The following is a 21,205-nucleotide window of genomic DNA, read 5'->3' as shown; positions in this document are numbered from 1 at the left end:
ACAGCGTTGCATTGTAGAGGAGAGAGGATGAAGTCGTGGTGTGAAAAATCACAAAGTTCTGTCGATCCGCACAAGCGCCTTTGCACATTCTCTGCTGAGCAGATATACTCATTAGCATATCATTTCCCTCCTTTGCACCCTTATCCCCTGCATCATTAACCAGAATTACTTCAACTTTCTCCGCTAGGAATTGTCTTTTTGCCTAGCTTTGTGTGTGCGTCATCTGGCCCGCTAAATCTATTTATATTTGCTTTTGTGCGTATAACGTCATATTTGTTCATGCCCCTTAAAGGCGCCCCTCAATTCCCAAGGGCGATTTATTTTTTATAGTACCAACAATTAACAACAATAAACATCAATTAGTGTGATTATACCTACTGTACTTACTTAAGCCACTACAGCTAAAATAGCCCATCTACAAGCTCACAGTGTTGTAATGCCTTGTGAGCTTGTAGATCAGCTATTTTCACCATTTTGTTTGTAATCATTAAATGAATACTAATCATTTAATCCATAATAGTTCATTACAGACACAGAAGGCAGGAGGTACTTCTAATTATCTGTCCCCGGATTATAATGTGATTTATCGATTGTACTATTATGTGGTATCTAGTTCTGTTATGGGTGATTCTGTGATTATAATGTGATTTATCGATTGTACTATTATGTGGTATCTAGTTCTGTTATGGGTGATTCTGTGATTATAATGTGATTTATCGATTGTACTATAATGTGGTATCTAGTTCTGTTATGGGTGATTCTGTGATTTTAATGTGATTTATAGATTGTACTATATGTGGGGGTTATCAGATTCTGGTGCACAGGTAATCTGTGTGAGCAGAGCCACACCTGCAAACTAAATGCAATAGCTTTGCAATAAATGGCAATGGACAATCCTGACCTGAAGAGTCTTAATGAAATCGTATCACGACTGCTTTTGATTTCGGCTAATTCCCATAAGGGGTTTCCATAGCATATCACCTGTTTTGTTTACATATGCTTCTGTCCTCTGCATCCTCCTCGGCCACTCCTGCCACCTGCATGTCCTCTCTCGCCACATCCACGAACCTCCTCTTTGACCTTCCCTTTTCTTCTCTTGCCTATGGCAGCTCCTCTATCTTCAGCTCCCAATGTTCCCCTCACCACATAATGTCCAAACCATCTCAACCTCCCTCATATTTGTTTTATCCCCCAAACCTTCTCACCTCTCACGTAATCATATCTGATCTCGTCCCTCCAGTCATAATGGGAATCATATGTACATCTTCACTATACTGCCAGTGCCACCTCCAGCTCTGCCTCCAGTCTTTCTGTCGGTACCACTGTTTCCAAACGGTTTCCAAGACACACAGTCTCACTGCTCTTCTGTCCCAAATCCCTCCTGACACTTTCCTCTGTCCGTTCCACCGTGCCTACTTCACCTCTCATGCACACTCCCCCATTACTTTGAATGGCTGAGCCAAGGAATTTATGCTCCTTCAAGGACTAGTCCTATTGTAATCAAGCCAAAAGTTTATATAATCGTATTGATATGATGTTGATATGAAGTCACACATCACTCAGCCTTCTCTTCTCTTCTCTTCTCTTCTCTTCTCTTCTCTTCTCTTCTCTTCTCTTCTCTTCTCTTCTCTTCTCTTCTCTTCTCTTCTCTTCTCTTCTCTTCTCTTCTCTTCTCTTCTCTTCTCTTCTCTTCTCTTCTCTTCTCCAGGCTCTCCTCTCCTCATCAGGAAGTGAAGCGTAGCTAAGCCGCCATCCCGCCTCTCTCCTTCGCCCCTCCCGTCCCAGGAACTCCAACCCCCACCCCACCCTCTCTCCGGGGGGGCTACACGCCCTCCCTCCCATTATCTCCCGTAGAACCCAGCCAAGTCTCCTCCACTCTGCAATCCCATCACCGATCCCCCCGTCTGACCTGCCGCTCCTCCCTCCCCCCCGTAGACGGATGGCGGGCCCGCGGCCGGCCCTCTCCCTCCTGCTGGCCGTGCTGGCCTGCACGGGGCCCGGGCGCCCCTCGCCCCCCCTGCTGCACCGGCCCCGGGACCGGGAGAGGGACTCGGGCGGCGTCAACATCGCCGTGGTGCTCTCGGGCTCCTCCCTGCTCCCGGAGACGGCGGTGGTGGGGGGCGGAGACCCCCCGGGGCTGGGGCCCGGTCCCGGGAGCGGTCCGGGCGGAGGTGGAGGAGGAGGAGGAGGAGGAGGAGGAAGGGGTGTTGTAACGGCATCGGCGGAAGGAGGTGCAGGCGGAGCTCCGGTGGCGGCCGAGGGTGGCGGTGGTGGTGTGGCGTCGGCGGGCGGAGGAGGGTCGTCGTTCACCGCCTCGCTGGCGGCGCTGAAGGGGGAGCAGGTGTCCACGCCGTCGGGGCCCGCCAACGTCATCTACCTGTCCGTCAACGAGAGCAGCCCCGGCAGCCTGCTGCTGCAGCTCTGTGAGCTGCTGGCCACCACGCCCTTACAGGTATACATACACACAGTGTCTGACTGTTTTTTTAAACCCATTCTGACCTGAGATCAGATTCTAAAAATGTCTATTACATCCTGACAGTTTAATTATTAACCCATTCTGACCTGAGATCAGATTCTAAAAGTGTCTTCGATTTTTCAAAAATAGCAGACCTACAAGCTCGTAGCGCGCCACTCGGTGGCGCGCTACGAGCTTGTAGATCTGCTATTTTTAAATAGCTAAAGCACGACATGATGCCGACACCAAAATGGGTGCCCGGTCAGAATGGGTTAAGTCATGATGATGTGCGATGATAAGAGCGCCCCTCACTTCACACCTATATTCAGCTATTAATGTAGATTTCCGTCCTATACACGAACATTAAATTCACATTGACAATGAATGGAGAATTCTTCGTCAAGATGATGTACGATGATAAAGTGCCCCTCACTTCACAACAGTGCTTTTTATTAACGCATTTAGCGGTGGACCCCCCTGGAACCGCGCCTCAAGGACACCATGGGGTCCCCCGGGGAACACACTTTGAGAAACCACTGCACTGAACCATACAAATGAAACATCAAAATGTATCGACTGAAAGAATATCTTTGGATTATATCTTTGTGGATTCAAACAAGTCTCGGAGGATAATTTGAGTCTATTTCTAGTGTTTTAACCAGGTAATTTAAAGTCACGCGTGATCGACACAATCATTCTCAAAGGGCTACATTTATTTTGAACTGAATCAAAGTGAGATATCAAGTACTTAATATGAGTTGTAAAGGTGATTGATGAGCATATTTCCACATCAAGGGTTTACTCTCCTCCTCTGATCTAGAATAGATCAGCGACTAGAGAGATGAAAAGAGAAGCACGCCGTTGTTAACAATGGATCCATGGATATGTCCTGTAATACAGTTTACATATATACATTTATACATTTCCTTAATGATAATATCTGGTTTCAGTATTCATTTAAGTACAGCTCTTCACGGGTCGCTCGATTCCAAACTCGCGTACAGGTCTCGGGACTCGAGACATGTACAGTACGCGTACTCCGGTTCCGTGTTTTTCCATAATCACTCGGACCCTGGGGTCAAGTCCGGTTCTATTATCTCTAACCTCGGGTCTGTTTATCATTGTGTGTACTACTACTCCGAGAAGACCCGTGCTCACTGCTGATCGGTAGAGAAAAACATGGAGTGCTATGATGATGATTACACTGACCTGGAATATATACACAGGGAAACAAAGTCTGCGCACGCTGTCACTTTAGTGCGAGCGGAGAGTATATCGCGCACAGACTCGGAGCGCAAAACGTGCAATTCAGTATCATTGTCTGTTATCGTATAGCCTTAAGGCTCCTATGTATATGGTTTCATTATGGGGTATAACTGACACCTTTCTTTTTTCATATAAAGCAATTGGTTAGATACTTTGTTACTTAAAGCAATAGGTACCTCATGGGTCTGAGTCCGTCTTTAAACAAATAACATTGGGTCTGAACCAGTCGGGGACAAAACTCTACTGTAGGTCTATAGACGGTAGGGTTATAAATATGCAATAACACAGCATAGGCAGATGGACACCTTTAATAATCCCGCAGGGGGAATTCAGGCGCTTAGAGACAGCACAGTGGAAGTTGCAGATAGACGCAGGCACAGTATACTGTAGGCACAGAAGAGTAACGACATCACATCAAAGACTAGTTTAAACAAATATGAATAAAAGTAGACTAATCTATCTATGTCTATGTAATCTATCTATTTCCGGTACAATTTATTTACTATTTCAGTCTGTTGCAGATGAATTGACACTGTCAATAAAAACGGCATGCCTACAGATGGATGGGTGCATTGATGGGTTGATTGATCATGCCCGCAGTGTAGAACGCAGAGTGTTGTATTGGTCGTCGTGGAGGTTTGAGATCATTATCGTCTCTGTCGGGTGGAAGCCTCACATGTCCTAAACTGTTACTTTCCGGGATTCAAATTCAAAAGATTCCAGATTAGAGTTAATTGATGAATACGCACCGCGGCATGTTTGCAATGTGTTTCATTGCCGAAAGCAAATTAACGAGTGAAATGAACAAATGCACGGATGAGTGAATTTATGAATGCGCAATTGCCACAAATAAATTAGCGGACCCCACGCCAACAGCTAATAATAACAACAGTAATATTGTGCCTACGTACATGGATGTATGGCCCTCGGGACCTCAGACAATGGAATGAACAAGCCAAGCATGCCATTACCCATTGACAATGAGTGCATTGACATGCACACAGTCATTAAGGAAATGCATAATTCATGCAAATGAATCCTCCCTTACACTGTAAAAATCCGGAGTGTTTATCAAGCTCTGAGATCGTACACATGGAACTGAATGGGTTCATTTGTTTAGTTGTTAGACGGGTGCAAACCTCAGTCAAATGTCAGAAACAGTTCAGGACTCAAATAAAAAAAACAGCAAAAGTAGCAGATCTACAAGCTCGAAACACTTGGCTTCGCACGGCGTTTCAAGCGTGCAGAGCTAAAAGCCTTTGATGCTTTTGTGTGACGTTGTAGTATGTGATCAAGTAGGGCGTTCAGTTTACGAGAAAACAAATTTTAGATAACAGGTCTCTGCCCGACAGCAACGATTGTTAATGTGTATGACGGGCGCGCTGTAGCGTAACTAGGAAAACAATTGTTGTGCTGCTGATGAGCTCCTGGTGACTCATCTCAGTTTAATCATGGCCTAGCCCAGTGGTCTTCCCTTTTCATATGAAGGTCCATTATTCATTCAGTATTTGAGCCACAGACCACCATTTGATGAGATGTAGCCTCTCAGACCCAAGACTTGGAATATTTTGTCATTGTTGAATACAATTTTGTACACAATTTCCATGCTGTATTGTTGTGGTACCATATACATTCTCTTCTCTGTAGACTTGTAAATTGCCAATAATTTAACTAGAGCGTAAGATGAGGTCCATTTGGTTTCATTTTACACTCAAGAGTTAAACATCTACAAGGGTCCATTTGGTTACCAACTCTTCATCTTTTAACTGGGGACCACCTGGAAACCCCTCAAGGACCACTGGTTTGAGAACCTATAGGTGCCCAGCCCTATGTGGTCACATGGTCTTTTTTTTCTGCCACCATAAAGCCAAAGGCTTATTATGTATGAATGAATGCATGCATGAATAAATGGATGGGTAGATGGATGGATGGATGGATGAATGGATGCACCATCTTAAAAACTAACTTAAAAATTTAATTAAATTAACTTAAAAAAAAACTTAACTTAAAATGAAAAAGAAAAAACTTAACTTAAAAAAAACTTAACTTAAAATGAAAAAGAAAAAACTTAACTTAAAAAACTTCAAAAAACTTAACTTAAAAATAAAATCTTAAAAAAACACAAAAAACTTAACTTAAAAAAAAACTTTTAAAACACTTAACTTCAAAAAACTTAACTTAAAAATAAAATCTTAAACTTAAAAAAACACAAAAAAAAATTACTTAAAAAAACCCTTTAAAAACACTTAACTTCAAAAAACTTTACTTAAAAATAAAATCTTAAAAAAACAAAAAAGAGAACTTTAAAAATAAAACCTTAAAAAAGTATGTAATTTATTCTAATTGTTGTTATTGCCATTTACGAGCTGCGTTCGCTTCCCGCGTTTGCGCGTCTTACTTGTACTATAGTAGGGGTGTAACAGTCTAATTAATTTATTGTATCTAATATCTGTGTCTTCTCCCAGGGCTTGGTGTTTGAGGAGGAGAGGCCACCACCCCCTAACCGTGCCCCCCTGGCCCCCATGTTGGAGTTTGTCTCCGCCCAGACCGGCGTTCCCGTGGTAGCCGTGGGGGGAGGGGCCAGCCTGGGACGAGAGCCACAGGTAAGGAACTCAGACATCATCCACGTCCAGGCCCGCTGATTGGGAAGAGCTGGATGGATACAGCATGTGGCTGAAAAACCGCGGACATGTTTGTTATCAAATGTTTTTTATTTAAAGGTGTAGTGAAACGGAAATGGTGAACAACATGAAAATTGTGTTTCAACATGAAACACCGGTCTGAAGTTTCTGAACCAATCAGAGCGTCGCATCCCTTCAGGCGATGGGACGGTAGCTAGGGACGGTAGCTATGCTATGCGCAACAGCGTGGTGTTGTTTGTTTATAAATCATATGGTCGGCCAGCACAACCAGTTTACTGTTATGTGGCTTATTTCTACCCTATAATGTTTTCAGATACATATTCTAGCGTGATGATTAAGTTGAAAGCGAGTAATACACTGTCTGGATGTTATCTCGAATGGAAATAAAAACGGAGTATTCTGTAATCAGTAGCACCTGTGATGGACGGATGCGCAAATATGGGGAATTAAACGGGTGAGCTTCATTGTTATTGGCTTTTATCGATGTGTATCTCTACACGTCATCACGCAGCACGTTTTCGTTTTAATAAATAAATAATGCAATCGTTTTTATGGACCTTTGATATAAAAACACACAGAAATGAGAATTTTCACATTTTTTTGGCATCCATTGTTAGGTATGCCCATATAATGACCACGGATATGGTCTAAAAGTGTGAAAAACGTCTTTTTCATTTCACTGCACCTTTAAGACAAAATAGCACAATCAAACATGTTAACATAATGAATGAATAAAGAAAACAATTAATACACATACAACAGGCAAAATAAAAGGAACACACAAACAAACAATCCCACCCACCCCTCCCCCCCCCCCCCGGGACCAAAGATGCCACAAAATGCACACCCGTGCCAAGATTCCTATCACTGTGTAATAGGAAAATACAGTAATAAAGTAATAAAGACGAAATCATGTCCTTGACCATATCTGCAATACTAGACCAAATATTAATGTTTTCCTCTTTTTCTCCATGTAACCTTGCCGTTGACATCTCCAGGTAGATTATAGCCTCGGTCCCATGAGGCTTACTTATCTGCGAAAAGAAAACCTGGTCACAACCTAAGGCTGAGAAGCTATCGGCGGTTGTATCCTCCGAAATATCCGTCAGATGTATTTCCCCCGGATACGATATTTTCCCCGACCAATCACAACACTTGTTTCATTCGCGGAGAATGTAAACTGATTTGTAAAGCATCAACGTCATTTCCTTCGGCGATACTTCCGGCTAAAATCCCGCACTTCCGCTGATAGTCTTTTCAGTCGCGGTCCAGGGTGGATAGATTATATCTAGAAAGGTTAAAGCCCATTGGCGAGATGTCAATGTATGATGTATGATGTCATATTTTTCAAAGAAGAAAAATAAGGCCCGGGGCGAGACATAATGCCATTAGAACTGGTATACGTTGTATTTTCACTAGCCAATAAGAATGCAGAGGGGGGGGGGGCGTCACTCCAAATGCGGTGACGTCAGTGTTCTCCGCTGTGTGAGGTCGCGAGAGCAGAGGGGGGAGAGAGGGCGTGCAGGGCACATAGCTTATAGACATGGTTCCACCCCTGAAAAGCCCAGAAAAGCCTATAGGTCTCTTTCAGGCTATATGTGGCTGAGGACAGCCCGACACGAGTTTGAGAACTGTAATCATAGGCCCCCTGAAAGGGCTATACAATGGACATTTTTCTCCCGAATTTAGTAGTTATGCCATTTGATTCCTTCCCACGCACATTTTGGTATGTTGTCATTGCTGTCCTGACTCACCAGCCAGTGAGGAGCCCCTATCGGGTGGACGTAGAGCCTTCGTCCTACTCCTCCTGCAGCGGTGGGTCATTCTACCACTGCGCCACCCGAGCGCCTAATACCATAAATAACTATCTTAACCCATTCTGACCTGAGATCAGATTCATACAAGGTTTCCGCCGGACACACACTGGTCTGATTTAACCCATTCTGACCCGAGATCAGATTCTAAAAAATGTCAGTCGTTCTTCGATTTTTTTCAAAAATAGCAGACCTACAAGCTCGTATCGCGCCACTTGGTGGCGCGATATGAGCTTGTAGATCTGCTATTTTTCAATAGCTAAAGCATAACATGATGCTAACACCAAAATGGGTGCCCGTTCAGAATGGGTTAAAAAAAAAATATATATATATAATATATATACATTTAATTTACACTGCAAAGATGAAACGCAAGTCGAGGGCGAGGTGGGCATGCTTGGACCGTTGCATGGCAGCTTCCGACTGTATGACGGAAAGCGGAAGCGGATGGAAATTGTGTGAGGCGTGTGTGTGAGTGCGAGTGTGTGTGTGTGTGTGTGAGAGAGAGAGAGAGAGAGAGAGAGAGAGAGAGAGAGAGAGACTGCCTAATAAGAAAACAGGTCACCCTCTCACATGGACGAAGATATTTTTCTGAGTGGCATTGACACCTCAGGGCAATTTCAGAAGCATTTCAAAACTGTGGCAACAATTTGGCAACAGTGTCCTGAGAGACTATACAAGTATACATACTAGAAGAATACTAATATGCTCCCTGAATGTATACCGCATGAAGTCCTTTTAAGCTTGCTGACACCCTCTGGCTGTCAATCATCATAGCTCACACGCACACTTTGCATTAAAGCCCTTTCATGCCTTATTTTTATTTTACAGCGTGCCCCATTACCTTGCTACAGTATATCTATGGAGGGAAGGGAACTCCCCTTTCTTGCCTTGTGTTTATAGGACTGCGTGCTTCGCGAGATCAACGTTGGTGTAATTAGGTTCACAAAAAAAGCAGAGATTTTGTGGTTGAGCAGACTTTTAATGATTTTGGCTAGATGGCATTCTTTCATGGAATCATGCACAATAATGCACATAATGCATATCATTTGTGACCAAATTTGACTGGGAGACTGCCATTGGATTTTTTTGAATTTTTGTTTTTTCATTTCATATCAAAGCAGGGAATCATAGCTTCAAATTGACATATTGGTTGTTCAGTTTGACCCACCAGTTTTGGAGATATGGCTTATAGAGTAATGTCTTGCAGAAAACAGCGAGTTGAGAAAACAGGCTTGAAAGGTTCACTTCTGTGGTCTCTAACATTACAATAGCTACATATTTAAGCATTTATTTCATATTTACATGTCCATTTCAGCTTTGACACTTATTTCAGCTGGAATGTGCGCGATGGCAGTCTCTCAGTCAAATCTGGTCACATTTGTCAACAATAGCAGCTCATAACACCAAAGCTCATACACAGCGTGGCGCTGTGATGCATTGTGAGCTGCTGGTATAGAGCGGATTTGAACCTATAACGCTAAATCAAATGGGTTCAGATCTGAGCCAAGACTCATTGCAGGATGCATGTCTAAAGCCTATTCTGGGCAGGAGTGAAAAAAGTATACAGGGTTTAAGTGCACCTAAAATGTTTAACCCATTCTGAACGGGCACCCATTTTGGTGTCAGCATCATGTTATGCTTTAGCTATTTAAAAATAGCAGATCTACAAGCTCATATCGCGCCACCGAGTGGCGCGATACGAGCTTGTAGGTCTGCTATTTTTGAAAAATCGAAGAGCGACTGACATTTCTAGAATCTGATCTCAGGTCAGAATGGGTTAATCAGACCAGTGTGTGTCCAATGGAAACCTCGTATGAATCTGATCTCAGGTCAGAATGGGTCAAAAGTGCCATGCTGCCACTGTCTACCCTGTAGTAGTGCCTTGTGTTTTGTTCTGTTTGTAACAATACCATCATATCATAAGCATTAAATGCATTTATCCACGTGACTGTATCAATATTCTTGCCACCTCCGCGTAATAATTATTCTTATTATTGAGGCTCGAGTGAAAGACATAATACATCTTTGTTCCTGTGTTCCCCCACAATGGCGTCGATAAATACGTGCGCTTTAATATTCCGTTTGACTTCCTAGAGGAAGTGCAGGACCAAATGAACACACACTGGCAGACAGCCCTGGGATTTTGTGCTTAACCCGTTTTGCGCGGGAACCCATTTTGGTGTTATAGCATCATGTTATGCTTTAGCTATTGAAAAATAGCAGATCTACAAGCTCATAGCGCGCCACCGAGTGGCGCGCTACGAGCTTGTAGGTCTGCTATTTTTTGAAAAATCGAAGAACGACTGACATTTTTAGAATCTGATCTCGGGTCAGAATGGGTTAATCAGACCAGTGTGTGTCCAGTGGAAACCTCGTATGAATCTGATCTCAGGTCAGAATGGCTTAATTACTTTTGGGACGGCGCGCCACGCACGTTTCCCCACACACACCAGGAATCAATCAACCTTGTGTCAACAGTATTTTTCGAGCCAGCGGGCCTCGGGGAGGCTGAGCGAGTTGCGGGCGATATCTCTGCTGAGATCCCATGCACGTGAGCCGGTGTGCCAAGTAAAGAGTGGCTTTTGAAGAGACTGAATAACGTTCAGACTCCTGTCTGCCGCTCTCGCACTACACTACACAAAACACACACACACACAAAACACACACACGTCAAATGTAGAAGAACATACACTGGAGCATCTCAGACAATTGCGCCTCTTTATTATGAAGGTGCTAAGTATATAATACGGCAGGCTGACTTTCAACGTGGCTGCGTCTTCCTCAGACTCATGAATGGCAATGAAGATGCATGCGGCAGTACTGCAATCTTGCACTTTGTCAGCTCGCTCACAACGAGCGTGTGTGTGTGTGTGTGTGTGTGTGTGTGTGTGTGTGTGTGTGTGTGTGTGTGTGTGTGTGTGTGTGTGTGTGTGTGTGTGTGTGTGTGTGTGTGTGTGTGGGTGTGGGTGTGGGTGTGTGTGTGTGTGTGATGACTCAGCACACAGCCCTGAGTGTCTCCTAGCTGTGTCGAGGGTCAGAGAGTGTGATGTAATCTCGCCCATTCTCACCAGGTTGGGTGCAGGCCACTGAGCTTTGTGCCAAGCTTGGCGGAAACTATTAAGTTGAATGCAGACCTATAGGCCACAGACAGCATTTGTGCATCTGTTTGCCACATCCATCTTCTTCTTCTTCTTCTTTTGCATCTTCCAATTGCATCCGTTTTGACGATATGCAATTGTCCAGCGAGGTATAGCACAGTTGCAGTCTCTCACCAACAACAACCCCCTCAAGGCACGATAGAGTTGTGGGCAACAGGACTCCAGTCATTCAGACCTGGCCTCATGGGGACCTCAGCCTGCGAGAGAGAGAGAGAGAGAGAGAGGGAGAGGTTGAAAACAGTCTCAAAGTTGGTCACAAAGCACACGCTTTGGAGGAATGCAAACAGGACCCACTGGATCGGCCCGGGCCTGGAGAAGAAACGTCCTGCAGGAGGATGAACCGGATATCTTATGCCATGTTGAAGAGACAACACAGTGCAAAGCCAAGAAAGAAACTGTGCCTGGACCGTCAGGGCTCTGCATCCTCTCTGACCTGTCCTGTGTGCCACTGAGGATCCCAGGCTCAAAGAACGAGCATGAGAGAGAGATGGAGAGAGAGAGAGATGCAGTTTGATGTTTCCGTGTCAGACAGTGCAGGTGTAATTATCCCATTCTGACCGGGCACCCATTTTGGTGTCAGCATCATGTTATGCTTTAGCTATTTAAAAATAGCAGATCTACAAGCTCATATCGCGCCACCGAGTGGCGCGATACGAGCTTGTAGGTCTGCTATTTTTTGAAAAATCGAAGAGCGACTGACATTTTTAGACTCTGATCTCAGGTCAGAATGGGTTCATCAGACCAGTGTGTGTCCGGCGGAAACCTCGTATGAATCTGATCTCAGGTCAGAATGGGATAATTATTGGGGCATGCCTCCTGATGGAGATTTGCACTCCACTGAGCACACCTTTCTAGTTCAGATTGCAATCAAAGTTTGCCAATTTGATGACCCCTAACGCTGTGTTTACCTGCATGCGACTGCACTGATTTCCACCCTCATCCATATCACTTGTCTTCATTATACAATATAATCAACTGATTATATGAGTAACTAGAAAAAAGGATAAAAGGGCAACAAAAGTAAACTAGTGGGAATGTGCGTGCACAATTTCACGGAAATCACGCGATGTGTTCATGATTTGCAGCATTTTGTTTGAAACTGAGCACTCCTGTGAACTTTGGAAGCCAATCTTAACCAATCAGGATGGAGTCTGAGAAATCTGAAAGACCCGTTTCGTTGAATGGCTCTAGAGAGACTGTGTACCAATTTGCGCGATGTTTGGACAAAATCTGTAGGTGTATTGTGCAAAAACTTGTTTTGCACAAAGCGGCCTCCTGGTGGCGCTATAACAGGCTGTTCTGGATATTTTGGGGCAGAGGTTCATCGTTGGCATCCAGGGAGTGTGTGCGCAAAATTTGTCATCGACCGGGTTAACGGTGCCGGAGATTAGCTGCTCACGGACACACACACACACGGACGGACGGACACACGGACGGACGGAGTGCAAAACATACTCTCCCCCCATGCCTTCGGCCTGGTGGAGACAATTATAATGGGTTGGTCATTATGGAAAATGTACTTATGCCTGACACCCTTACTAGGGTATAGGCCGTTGACAATGTGCCGGGTGTGTCCCGGACCGGTCTCTTGGTGTCTGCCCGGACATCCTGCTGCCAGGTGTTTCTGCATGGTCAGGCCTCTGTTTCTCCTCTCTTGAGGGTTCCAAAGTCAAAGCCTGTCTGGTGGTGTTTGACACTGTCTGGTTTGCTTTTTTAGTCTTTGAAGGGTTTTGCCATGTCGTATATGTACTGTAGGTAAGTAAGGCATTGTCCTGTATGCCACACAGCCTCTGCTGGGCTCATATAGCCAACTGTTTGAATGCTTCAGGGAAGATAAATCAGGTCAGCAGAGATCTGTGCATGTAGATTAAACTTAGTACCGTGTCTTTTTCAATGAAGTTATACACTTTGGCTTCACTGACATGTCATTCGACTTATTTTTCTTTTCTTTTTTTTTTGCGGCTTTTTGCCTTTATTGATAGAAGTAGGCCTACAGTAGATAGACGGGGAGAGAGATGGGGGGGGGGACACACAGCAAGGTTTGTCGGGTTCGACGGGCTTGGTACTCGAACCTGTGACACTTTGAGAACCAATACGGTAGTGTCCATAAAGCGGTAGGCGGAGGTATAATTTCTGAACAAATGAGGGGTGACAGGCCACCCGCTTCCAACGTTATCAACTGATAACCACCAGTATGTTCTTATCAAGACAATGCAATAGAGGCAAATATGGACATTTCCTACGCACTGCGTACCGCACGTAGACGACTAGGAGACGCCGAAGTGAAATTTGCTGCTGCCGAAGCCAAAACATCGCAAGACTGCACTATACAACTTGACTTTATGTTTACTTACATGGCCGGTTAAGACGAGGTTATAGGGTTAGGTTTAGTAATAGGGTTAGTAGTCGGGACAATGCGCCAAACGCGATGTCGGACATTGGCTGACAACGTCAACATAAAACAGGAAATGTCCATACTGGCTCCAATACATGGTCTTGATAAGGGCTGATGACGGATATTAACCCATTCTGACCTGAGATCAGATTCTATACGAGGTTTCCACTGGACACACACTGGTCTGATTAACCCATTCTGACCTGAGATCAGATTCTAAAAATGTCAGTCGTTCTTCGATTTTTTTCAAAAATAGCAGACCTACAAGCTCGTATGGCGCCACTCGGTGGCGCGATATGAGCTTGTAGATCTGCTATTTTTCAATAGTTAAAGCATAACATGATGCTGACACCAAAATGGGTGCCCGTTCAGAATGGGATAAATCATCTGATGACATCCAAAAATGCTAGACAGGCTGCTGACAGCAGCTAAAAACCTGGAGACGGACGAGCGCATTACCAGGAGAGATTTAAGTGTCTTCTTCCTGGCAGAGAGACATTTGTACCACTTAACAAATGGATGAAAATTCTTCAGAGATACCTTTGGTAAGTAATGTTAGCATGCTGGCTTTTAGAAGTTGGTGGAAGTTCGGTTCCCCATTTTCATTACATTTAAAACAATTGCCATTGATCAGTATCGGTATTACTACTATATAGTTGCCACCTTGTGATTTTGTAGATTTATTTAGCTAGCTGTAACCTTATATCTCTTATATAATTGCTTTTAATCATACTTTTCCTCTACCCAATGGCTTTGATAACAGTTAGCTATAACCCTTGTTCAGCTGCTGTGTGAAGCAAATACCCTCCAGCGAGCCATATCAATCAAATAATAGACATAGATTTTAATTGCAGTTGACATTGAATTTATTTTAGAGTTTCATAGAAACTTCTTATAGTGCTGTAGTTTCTTAGTTACCGGTTCACTCTCCTACTTGCTATGTCTGTTTATTGAGCTTATGTCGTCTCCGTTGAGTGGAAAACGGTTACTTTTCAGGATTCCAAAGTTGCAAAGGTATAGCAGATCTAAAAGTAGCAGGTCAAAAGCTCAAAACGCACCACATGTTTCGCGACATGTTTCGCGACACGTTTTGAGCCTGCATATCTGCTAGGTTTGCTGCTTTAGTGTGACACTTTATACTGTATGTCACAACGTGTGAGGGGCCTGGGAGAAGACAAAGCACACAGTGAAACATGCTCTTTCTTCCTTCTGCAGGCTCCAGTATAACTGACAGCAACAACAGCTTCCAAAGAAAACCAGGGCGGAGAGCGTAATAATTTAACCACGGCCTTGCCTAAAGGTGGTGAAAATAAGCCCTGACCTCTGCAACATCAGCTGGCAGCGAAGAAAGTCTGATGCCGTGCTGCCCATACACGTAAACATAGTGTGACTATTAAGCCTATATGATGCTTTAAGAGCTTCATTACTCTCTCTGTTCCCTCAGTCTGTACAGAAGAACTTGGATTATTGGCATTAGCATTTTTAATCCCATCCTGAATTTAATTCTGTAACTTTGTTGATGTTGCTGCTGTTGGCTATTTTTGAAACATTTTGAAAGTGTAAGTGGTTGATTGAGTCTGTTGGTTTCATGAATAGTAAACCAATGAAAAATATTAACGAGAGCTCATGTGTGACTAAATAAAACCAGCAGTGGATCCATAATTGGAACACATCTTTTGAACATACAGGTTTCCACCCGACAGCCATTCTTATTCGCAACTGTGGGCTGAAAAAATGAAAAGAAAAGAAAAGAAAAGGGGAAAAAAAAGCAGCAACCAAAAGGCCTCTTGAGGGACAGTTTGAGCAGTTGAACAGAGCAGACGCTAGATTATAGGGGCAAGAGCCGAACACTGACAAGACTGTCGTTTAGTGTAAAAGTGTGTCTGGGTGCTCTCAGTCATGTCTTATGTATGCAGCTGAGTTTTCCGCCCTCTATTTGGGGGGGGAAAGCACTACGCCCTGCAGGAGAGAAGGACACTTTACAGAATAAATTGGCTGACATGCACCACTCCAGAGAGGGGCCAGAGGCTAAACTGCACACCGTCACTTCCACTGAGGAACCAAGGCATTCTGTTCTGCGAACAGTGATTGTGCCGTCAGCACGTGGGAGTGGGAGTGGAATTTAAGGGCATGGCTCTTATGAGTGAACTGTGGGCCTAGGCATGACATTGAATCACATGCTGTCAGACTGAAACAATAGTTTAAAAATAAAAATAAAAAAGGAAAAAAATGCCATATACTGTACTTCGTCACACAAGAGTGCGGAAGCAGCAAAAAGCTTGTCGGTCGGCTATTGTTGGTACCTTTGAAAGAAAGTCAAAGTGGTTAAAACGTTTTTTTTTTTTTTTTTTTTTTACTTTCCTCTTATAACCAGGCCCGAACGGTGTTCAGATGAAAACTTCAGATGAAGATTTTGAACACATCATGTTGTAGTTTACTTTACCCTGAATTTGTGTCAGATCCTGTGTCTAGGTGTCTCAATGGAAGAGCACGGAGATAAATTACAACCACCCTAAATGTAAAAGTTATATTGTATTAACATACATACAGTTTGGACAAAATGTATTACTTGGACAAAACGTTTAATGTTTAGTGTTATTCTAAAAAGAAAAGAAAAACAAAAAAAAAACAGTGTTTGTGGGTTTTATAAATATTGAACCACTGGAAAATATAAACAAGAGGCTGTATCTAATACAAACAACATTGGAATACTGTTTATTTGTGTTATATTTGTTATGTTATTGTTATGTTTGAACTGGAAGTTTTCGATACGACATCAACAATAATTGGTAGGCCTACTGGTCTATTCATTATGCTAACCCAGTCAGTGCAAGGGCAGATGGCTAGGTCGGAATTTAGGTCCACCGGTTTGGTAACCCTTCATTTTACGGTACAGTAATTACCTGGTAACTACCGTACGGTAATTATGAAGGGTTGGTAACCCTTCATGTTACGGTATGGTAATTATGAAGGGTTACCACTGGGGTACGTTTTCATGATGAGACTTTGCAGGATTCTAGATGTCATAGTGTTGCTGTTGGGCAGAAACCTCTTATCTCCATAAATTAACCCATTCTGACCTGAGATCAGATTCATACGAGGTTTCCGCCGGACACACACTGGTCTGACGAACCCATTCTGACCTGAGATCAGATTCTAAAAATGTCAGTCGTTCTTCGATTTTTCAAAAAATAGCAGACCTACAAGCTCGTATCGCGCCACTCGGTGGCGCGATATGAGCTTGTAGATCTGCTATTTTTAAATAGCTAAAGCATAACATGATGCCGACACCAAAATGGGTGCCCGGTCAGAATGGGTTAACGGCCTACAATCTTGACCATACAGTGTCACACAAAAGCATCAAAAGTAACAGATCTGATTGTGGGTGGGGGGGTGGGTGGGATATGGGGATTGAGTTTTTATTTTTATTTTCATATTTGAAAATGTCTCTGTTTAATGCTTGCCCCTGGGTTTGTCACAAAAACTTTAATAAAAAGATTTTGAAAAGAAAGAAAAGTAACAGATCCACAAGCTCGACGCATTTGAGCTTGTAGATCTAAGAAGTAACAGTTTTGGACATACTGTATGAGGTTTAGGAGGAGACAATAATATAATAGGGCCTTGGTCTGTGTGTCTGTATTTCCGGAGCTAATCTCGCAAACCGGTGCACCGATCTGTGGAAAATCTCTTGTCCACACTGCCAGTAAGCCAGTACAGAAGGACTGAAATATTTCATTAATCTTTGTTGTATCTCTCTTCACTACAGTGCAATACAAGCCTATCCAAATGGAATGCAGGGAGAGATGATGGATCCCTGTCACACTCTCTCTCATATATAAAACAAGACAAAACTATCTGACAGGAACTTCTGACATTTATTTTTTGAAAATGTCTTTGATGAGAGAGCACCATGAAGGATGAAACTATTTCATATATATATTTTTTATATATATATTTTTTATACCACGATTTTGTAACCCATTTTTCACCCCTGTGTCAATCATATGTGATAATGTGACCCTGGGCTCTACACACCCTCCGCCAACCTGGGGAGAGCAACGGACTTAGAGAGCACCATGAAGGATGAAACTATTTCATCTTTTGGACAGGGAAGAGGTGAAGCCTATTTTAACCAAACATTCATGATGTGACAACTGTGACAGAAGATGTGACTGTGAGGCTGCATGCAGTGGAAATGCTGGTGCAAAAAGTCATAATGGAGAGATCAAAACTGTGTGTTCGATTGCAGCGGCGCAACACGGACCGAACGCTAGGGGCGCCGAAAAATCCGTCCCCCCCGTCCCCCCCCACCACCCTAGGAGAGGGGGGGATGGGGGGGTCTAACCACAAACGTGGGGTTATGGTTAGGGTTTGGGGTCGGACTACAGAGAGGTTGTTTCAGTGACTCAATGTACATACAAAACTGAGTTTTGGCACAGTTATTATTATTATTATGAATTACCTGGCTGTGATTCCTCCTCCTCCTCCACAAAAACGTGGGGTTATGGTTAGGGTTTGGGGTCGAACTACAGAGGTTGTTCCAGTGACTCAATGTACATACAAAACTGCGTTTTGGCACAGTTATTATTATTATTATGAATTACCTGGCTGTGATTCCTCCTCCTCCCCATTTGTCTCAAAACGTAAAAGTTTAACCACATTATCAGCAGCGCCTCGAACAGGCCGGTCAAAACTCACTGACCATCTGATCTGTAAGTTAGCCTATCCTATAAAATGTACAACACCTGGGAGGTTTTCAGGAGAGGATGTTTTAATGTAGTTAGTGTTAAACCCATGCAACTCGAGAGGAAAGAAAAACCTGCAGCGCCTTACCTGGTCTTGACAGTTAATAGCGGCGTCGATCTCCTCCTTTCCCCAAATCCCCCAAAATAATAATATAATTCCCAAAGTGGGGTCCGGGGACCCCCAGAGGTACAACTACATGATAGTTTGTGGCATGTCATGTGGACGCTCTCAGTTTTTTTAATTAACATTGATTATCAATTGGAGTCCCACCGCTAGAAATGGTTAAAATAGGGTCCGTCCGAGCTGTATAAATCTTCTCTTATGGGGGTCCTTCTCTTCTCTTCAAATGGGGGGGTCCGCAGGCTAATACGTGTCCATTTGGGGGTCCTTGACATGAAAAGGATAAAGTAAATCCATTCATCTACTGATCGTCTGTGCCAAAGTGGTGCGTGACACCAAAAGTGGTGTCCTATTGAATTCTGTTCCTGTATTATTAGAATCATTACAGAGTGCAAAGCACATTGGGTCACTGATTGCGGTGTAACAACTCCCAACTTCCGAAAGTTGAGAGAACGGGCCAAACCATTTTGGGATTTAAACAGGGGTGGATCAAATATATGCTTCAAAATATATCGCGTTTATGAACGCAGGATTTCAAAAGTATTACTCCTAAGATAACTTTGGAGCCAGGGGGGGACCCCCCCAGCCAGGGGGGACCCCCTAACTCATCTGGGGGGGACCAATGTGAGGCTGGCAGGGGATTCGTCCCCTGCGTCCCTGTGGCTATTGCGCCCCTGTTCGATTGGAGAAAATATCAGGAGATATGGCAGAGTCACCTTGCACCACTGACCAAGATGGCTGCTGCCTAAAGGCTGATCTCCCGAGGAAGATAGGCTGGCTTCCAGCATTGGTGGATTGATTCGCTGGTCAGAAGGTGTGTCAGAGCCTGCACACTAAACACCTCAGAGATTAAGAACTTCATCGACACCCCCATGGAGGTGCCCAACTGGCCTTGCCACACTCAAAGCATTGAGAGGGTGGTCAAAATGGTGACTGAGGCTTCTGCTATTTACTTCTCTCTGGAAAAGAGGGATGGAGGAATCAGGGCTCAGGAGACCAGCAGGAGGCTGATGTCTAAAGCTGAGTCAAAGCAGGACTTATTCAACCTTGTAAAGTTCAGAAAGTGTTGAGTGATCATTGTACTTTTATCCAGTGATATACATGCACTTGAATTGTCAATAAATGTAAATTTGATTTGACTTTGTCAATATAAATTCTTTCCTTTATGTCTTTGAAAATCCTAAAAAGAGGTTAAAACGGGCAAAATATGCAACTTAGAAGTACAAAATAATGTAGGTTAGAGTTGTTCTATCCAACCAATAATGTGATATTTGAATTCTCCATCAAAAAACAAATAATCTTATAAATGAGGTAGAACGGGTACAATTATAGCGATTTAAAAATGCAAATTCATGTAGGTAAGAGTTGTCCTGTCCAAAAAATAATTCCATATTTGAATTCTCCAGAAGAAAACACACAAAATAGACAAAATAAAGTATGACCCGCCCTGTAGAGCCCAGGATCACATTAGATGATTGACACAGGGGTGAAAAATGGGTTACAAAATCGTGGGATAAAAATATATATATATTTTTTTAAAAGGGGAAAAGAAAACAATCGGCAAATAGTTACAGTGACTTATTACCAGTGTTGGGCAAGTTACTTTGAAAGCGTAGCTTGTAAAGCTACAAGTAGCTCACCATGGCAGTAGCTTGATCAAGCTACATAGCTACCCCTGGAGAAATGTAGCTTGTAAAGCTACAGCTACATGGAAAAAGTAGCTCAAAGTAGCTCAGCTACTTTTTATTTTTCAGCGTTAAATTGAGAATGTACATGCGGGAGACCCCTCCTCCCCTCTGGGAGACCCCTCCTCCCCTCTGGGAGACCCCTCCCACCCTGCTCCCCTCGGGGAGACCCCTCCTCCCCCTGCTCCCCTCTGGGATTCCCCTCCCACCCTGCTCCCCTCTGGGAGACTCCTCCTCCCCCTGCTCCCCTCTTGGAGACCCCCCCACCCTGCTCCCCTCTGGGAGACCCCTCCCACCCTGCTCCCCTCGGGGAGACCCCTCCTCCCCCTGCTCCCCTCTGGGATTCCCCTCCCACCCTGCTCCCCTCTGGGAGACCCCTCCTCCCCCTGCTCCCCTCTGGGAGACCCCCCCACTCTGCTCCCCTCTGGGAGACCCCTCCTCATCCTGCTCCCCTCTGGGAGACTCCCCCACCCTGCTCCCCTCTGGGAGACCCCTCCTCACCCTGCTCCCCTCTGGGAGACCCCCCCACCCTGCTCCCCTCTGGGAGACCCCTCCTCACCCTGCTCCCCTCTGGGAGACCCCCCCACCCTGCTCCCCTCTGGGAGACCCCTCCTCACCCTACTCCCCTCTGGGAGACCCCCCCACCCTGCTCCCCTCTGGGAGACCCCTCCTCATCCTGCTCCCCTCTGGGAGACCCCCCCACCCTGCTCCCCTCTGGGAGACCCCTCCTCACCCTGCTCCCCTCTGGGAGACCCCCCCACCCTGCTCCCCTCTGGGAGACCCCTCCTCACCCTACTCCCCTCTGGGAGACCCCCCCACCCTGCTCCCCTCTGGGAGACCCCTCCTCACCCTGCTCCCCTCTGGGAGACCCCCCCACCCTGCTCCCCTCTGGGAGACCCCTCCTCCCCCTGCTCCCCTCTG

The 21,205-nt window shown here is 44.5% G+C and overlaps 1 protein-coding gene across 1 annotated transcript in view; it reads left to right on the top strand.

Moving 5' to 3' along the window:
• Positions 1-1,939: 1,939 nt before the first annotated feature.
• The window catches only part of LOC310869860 (glutamate receptor ionotropic, NMDA 2D-like), a gene marked incomplete at its 5' end in the record, with an annotated part of 215,730 nt that continues 196,464 nt past the window's right edge, over positions 1,940-21,205 (top strand). The window contains 2 exon segments of the mRNA XM_083780822.1: positions 1,940-2,452; positions 6,187-6,324. Of these exon segments, the coding sequence (XP_083636948.1) occupies positions 1,940-2,452; positions 6,187-6,324 (651 nt within the window).

Source organism: Protomyctophum parallelum (genome assembly GCF_964188405.1).
Source record: "Protomyctophum parallelum genome assembly, chromosome: 1".
NCBI classification, from domain to species: Eukaryota; Metazoa; Chordata; class Actinopteri; order Myctophiformes; family Myctophidae; genus Protomyctophum; species Protomyctophum parallelum.
The sequence above is the reverse complement of the archived record's forward strand: the minus strand, read 5'-3'. Positions and strand labels throughout refer to the sequence as shown.